Source organism: Myotis davidii, unplaced genomic scaffold (assembly GCF_000327345.1).
Source record: "Myotis davidii unplaced genomic scaffold, ASM32734v1 scaffold189, whole genome shotgun sequence".
In the NCBI taxonomy this organism is placed as follows: domain Eukaryota; kingdom Metazoa; phylum Chordata; class Mammalia; order Chiroptera; family Vespertilionidae; genus Myotis; species Myotis davidii.
The window spans coordinates 5,819,606-5,825,386 of NW_006383017.1; the positions used below are offsets into that span (position 1 = coordinate 5,819,606).

The following is a 5,781-nucleotide window of genomic DNA, read 5'->3' on the forward strand; positions in this document are numbered from 1 at the left end:
TCTTTCCCTTTTTCCACATAACATTCTACAAGAGAAAAAATAGTTCCATCCCTGTGGCCAGAGGGTAGGCACCCAACGAAATTAGGTAAAAGTAGGCAATCCTGCTTTGTACAAATTGTCACTACAACGCTTGAAATTATTTCTATCTCCATTGAAATGATATCTGTAGGAGTTCAGTTCCTTAACTGTGAATCCATGGAAGGAGGAGAATACATTTCAATAATTTTTACACCTTTCACACTATAGTTATCAGAACCATGAAAAATAGTATGGTAGGTCCTCAAAGAATTTAATATAGAATTTCCATACAACGCAGAAATCCCTCTTTTAGGTATATATCCAAAAGAATTGAAAACAGAGTCTCAAAGAGAGATTAATATACTCACATGTTTCTAGCAGCATTAGTCACAATAGACAAAAAATGAAAGCAACCCAAGAGTCCTTCAACAGATGAATGCATAAGCAAAGTATGCTACATACACACAATGGATTATTATTCAGCCTTAAAACTTTTAAGAAGAAAATGATATTATGCCTATGAAATAACCCAGTCCCAATAGGACAGATAATGATTCTACTTTCAGAGGCATCCAGAATAGTCAAATGCATAGATGTAGGGTGTGACTATAGGGTTAAGCCTCAGACTGACCTGTTGGCAAAGCCACAAACAAGTCCCAGCTTAGAGGGCAGCGCCCTCTTAGCATAATTAGGCTTGACCTTATGATGCTCCCTAAATCTTATCTGGGAAGCTAATGGGCTGAGGGAGATGCAGCAAGTGCTGCCAAAGTAAGTGAAACTCACAGGAACATTGTAACTATGGTGACCACTACCTTGTTTACCTCTGGCTATAAAATAAAGGCTCAGCTTGCCTTCTGGATCTCTCTCTGAGGCCTCAGCCAGGCACAGGAAGATCCACCTAGACCAGTGATGGCGAACCTTTTGACCTCGGCGTGTCAGCATTTGAAAAACCCTAACTTAACTCTGGTGCCGTGTCACATATAGAATTTTTTTGATATTTGCAACTATAGTAAAACAAAGACTTATATTTTTGATATTTATTTGATATATTTAAATGCCATTTAACAAAGAAAAATCAACCAAAAAATGAGTTCGCGTGTCACCTCTGACATACGTGTCATAGGTTCGCCATCACTGACCTAGACCCAGCTTACTCTCTTGGTCTGTCTTTTCTTCATCCTTTGCCACCCTCCCTCAGACTTGCGAACCATTGGCTGAGCTGGCTCGGACACATAGAGAATGCAGGCTAGTGGTTGCCAGGGGCTGGGTGGAGGGCAAATGGGCAGTTATTTAATGGGTAGAGTTTTTTAAAAATTTAATTCTCACCTGAGGATTTTATTTTTATTGATTTAAGAGAGGGAGAGAGAGAGAGAGAAAGAGAAACATTGATGTGAGAAAGAAATATTGATTGGTTGCCACCTATATGTATGCGCCCCAACTGGGGATTGAGCCCTACAACCTTTTGGTGTATAAGCTGATGCTCCAACCAACTGAGCCACCTGGCCAGGGCAATGGGTAGAGTTTTCATTTTGCAAGATGAAAAGTTCTGGATATTGGTTGCACAGCGATATAAATATACTCAAGACTATTGAACTAAACACTTAAAAATGGTAAGGATGGTAAATTTTATGTATCGGTATTTTACCACAATTACAAAATTTTAATAATAGGATAAGGACTTGAATAGACATTTTTCCAAAGAAGATATACAAATGGCCAACAAGTCCTTAGGGAAATACAAGTCGAAACCTTAGGTGTCATAATTAAAAAGTGGGAAAATAAGAAGTGTTGGCAAGGATGTAGATAAACTGGAACCTTTGTGTATTATTGGTAGAAATGTAAAAGGATGCAGGTTCTGTGGTAAACTGGTGGTTAAAACGTTAAACCCAGAATGACCACATAACTCATCAACACCACTCTTAGGTATATACCCAAAGAATTGAAATCAGGTAGTAAAAAGAATACTTATTCATAGCAGCACAATTCACAATATCCAAGAGGTGTGAGTAACCCAAATATCCAATGAGGGATGACTGGATAAACAAGTGTGATATATCCATACGATGGAATATTACACAGCCATAAAAAGGAACAGAGTAAAGAGGTATGCTACAATGTGGATCACCCCTAAAAACATGCCACGTAAAAGAGCCATACACAAAAGGTCCAATATTGCATGATCCCATTTATATGAAATACTTAGAATAACTAAATACATGGAGGCAGAAAGCAGACTGTGGGCTCCAGGGGCTCCAGGGAGGAGTAGATGGGATAAATATCTCAGTGAGTGTTCTGGGGGCCATGGGAATGTTCTGGAAGTAGACACAGGTGGTGGTTGCACACCATGAACGCACTAAATGACACTGACTTGTTCACTTTGAAGTGGTTAATTTTGTACATGAATTTTACTTCAATTAAAAAAGCCCAAGTCTAATCCTAATATTATCAAAATACTCTGTATAAAAATGTTTTAAGAAAATCATATACATATTAATAATGTAATCTCTGCAGTGCAGAGTTAGAAGTATGTTTGGTTTTCTTCTTTTTGATAAATAACATCTAGCAAAATTTTTCTTATGAACAGGCATGACTCTTACACAATATTTTAAAAAACATTATTCTGTGGCCCTGAATTGCATGTTCAGGCAAAGGAAGAACAAATCTCTAGCTGGGATTGGTCTGGTGCTGAAAGGGGTAAAAACAGAGCCAGCAGTTCTAACAGATGTTATCTCCCAATCTTACCAGCGACCCTGAGCTGTGCATCTGTCCTCTGAGGACTCCCTAAGAGTTATGTGGATGGAGACAAAGAGGAGGCGAGATTAGAGGTGGGCGTGGACTCTGCCTGTGTACGCAGAGTGATCAGCCAGGTTTTGACTGCGGACGCTGGGCAATGGGGAGCATTTGGAAGAGTGTTGATGCTAATGACAGAAACCGCAGGCATGGAAATGAAGATGTCAGCTGGAGGGATGAAGTGGCTGAAGCTGGGGCTGGACCGCGCAGAAGGAGAGTCATTCTTTGAGATATTACGTAAGCGACAGCAGACAGCTGCTTTGCTTCCCCTGGGAACCCAGAGAGCTACTGAACTAGGACCAGAATGCTTTTTGCTTCCATATTGGGAAGGACTTAATCTCAAGAGCAGTGGCTTCTCCACTGCAAGTGCCAGGGGGACTTCCACTGTCTCCTTTAAGAGCAGGTCTAGTCAAGAGTTAAAACCCACTCGGAAGAGATTCTTGCAAAGCGAGATGATTCTGCAGCCTTTGACCTGATGAATCTGTTCGAACAGTCTGACTTACTTAGGAGAGGTGAGCTTTGGAAACACGACAATGGGAGCCACAACGTCCCATCCAAATCCCACTCCAGACCCTCCTGCCTAAGATGCTGGGGCTGGGCCCTTTTTCTGTGACAGACACACAGGACACATGAGAGGATAACATCAGCCAGACTCCAGATCTGTTGTGACAAGTTCCAATGCTCGTGTCTCAATCTGGTTTTGATCGCAGAGAGTAGACAGGCATGTGGTTCTGTACAGGGGACAGTCGGCTGCAGGAGGGCCAGGGCAACCCGGGAAGTGGGGTAAAATGGGTGCAGAGTTTCTCCTGCTGGGCCCAGAGCACAAAGGCCCAGGGCAGTCAGACCCAGAGGCGAGGTCTGCCGTTGGCATGCCTGCTGTAAGCGCTCTCCAGGTGAAAGGAAAGAATGCAGTTAAGAACTTTATCTTGAAATACCTGTCCCCAGGGACCCGCCTGCCAGGACGCACATTCTGGCTGCTGACAGGTCTGCACGGAGGCTGGCTTGGTCTGAGGGTCACAGATTCTGTCGTCTAATTGATCTTCACCAAACTGACACCAGACCTGCCGGTGCTTGTGCCCTTCCCCGCAGGTGACCGAGCACTGCAACAAAAACACAGCCAGTCAGGCCCACTTCTCAGCCCCTGTGGGGTCCCGGGCCACTCCTGACCAGCAGGAACAGGAGTGCTCTTTCCCACAGCAATTCCTCTCTCTCAGCACCCTGAGACATAGGGATGCTCATTCACTCATTCATTCATTCATTCATTCACTCTGTATTTATACAGATTCCAGAAGAAACTTGACACAGCACCATGCTCTGAAGTACTGAAGAGCTGCATTCACAGTTTTCTAGTGAGGGAGTTAAGTGTGGGGAATTGAGTCAAACCAATCTGGGTTTTAATTCAGAGGTCAAGTGACCTCTGTACCTCAGTTTTCTCATCTGTACCAGGGGGACAATAGCGCCTACTGCCAAGATTTGTGAAAACTAAGTGAAAACAAACCCAACTAAAGTGCTTACCCCATGTTCATCTAGTAAATCTATACTAATAAAGAGGAATATGCAAATTGTCCAGGACACAGTCACAGTAACAGTAACAACCAAATAGGAGGCTGCATGGGGCGGCAAGGCTGGCCAGGGTGTGAGTGAGGGACAGCCAAATGACTGAACAGCAGGCTGTGTGGGGTGACCAGGCCAGCAGAGTGGGCAGTGGGGGTGACCAGGCCGGTGGGGGGGCAGTTGGGGGCAACCAGGCTGGCAGGCAGGAGGGCAGTTAGGGGCAATAACCGGGCACGAATTTCATGCACCAGGCCTCTAGTATTAAATATAATTACTGCTATTGTCTATACTCATTGTAAAAAGCTTGACAAGTACAGAAAAACATAAAAGAGAAATCTAGAGTGATCCCCAAATCTCACTACCCAGGGAGGATCATTAACATGTTGCTGTCTTTTCCCCAGTCTGTTTATCTATGGAATGCTGGATCATACTGAATATATCATATAGTTTGAGAACCCTGGCTTGCACTTTATCAAGCATTTTTGCACAAGTTTGTTACTTAATTTGAAATGCTACTTTAGTTCATACTAGCTATCTAAGAAAAATAAACCCAGTACCTTCTTTCATCTTTTTAAGAACAATACAGGGGTTTAAGAGAAGGCAACTTGTTAGCAGCAAAAACACGAGGCTTGTTGGTAACTGTCCGGAATAAGACACTATTAAGCACATGCACCATTGCTTGCCTGCCATTCAAGGGGCATTAATAGTGTCTTCTTAAGATTCACATTCCATTTGATGCTAAAAGTGAGCAGCTCCCCTGCGCTTGTGTGGATGAGGTGGGGGAGTGCATGCAGAGGGTGCTGACAGGAAACACCTCTTCCCCACATTCCTGACTTGGCCATAAACAAGGGAACTTCAGTTTTCCTTCCATTTGCTGGCCAGAAGGAAGGTGGAAGGAGTCACTGCTGGGTGAGAGTCCCAGGGGCTATGCTAGTGGTGAGTGCTGACAGGCCTAACAGCATGAAAGGGCTCCACTGTGCACCGCCCTATGCTTCCCAGGTCAGGGACCGGAAGGCATAAACCCAGAGTGCCCAGTGGCCCTTTCTCTTTCCTGTTTCCACTAGCACCTGGTCAGATAAGTGAGAGGCCACTTGCTGGGGTCTGATTCTCCTACTTTACAAATGAGTTAGCAGGACACCTCATTATTTACTGTAGGCCTAAGCCAATGCGGCTTTATAATTCCGAAAGCCTGGATTCGCTTTGCAGTGACCTTGCTGGGGCTCCAAAGAGGAAAGATGGGTCTGGAAAGTCAAAATCACTAACAAAAGCTGCCGTGGCAGGTGATGCAGCTAGCCTGGCAGTGCCTCTGAAGCTGCCAGTGGGCCCTCCCGTCCAGTATGGCAGTCCTGGGGTGGGTAGAGGACTCGGGTGGTTTCCTCAATGGAAGGTGTAGGAAAGGCACAGCAGGTTTAACCCTGA

At 44.3% G+C, this 5,781-nt stretch overlaps 1 protein-coding gene across 1 annotated transcript in view; it reads right to left on the reverse strand.

Annotated features, from left to right (window-relative positions):
- ADAMTS9 (ADAM metallopeptidase with thrombospondin type 1 motif 9) overlaps positions 1-5,781 on the reverse strand; it is a 157,143-nt gene that overhangs the window by 75,831 nt on the left and 75,531 nt on the right. The window contains exon 22 of the mRNA XM_006779145.2: positions 3,744-3,908. Coding sequence (XP_006779208.1) covers positions 3,744-3,908 — 165 coding nt within the window. The remainder of the gene's footprint in view (positions 1-3,743; positions 3,909-5,781) is intronic.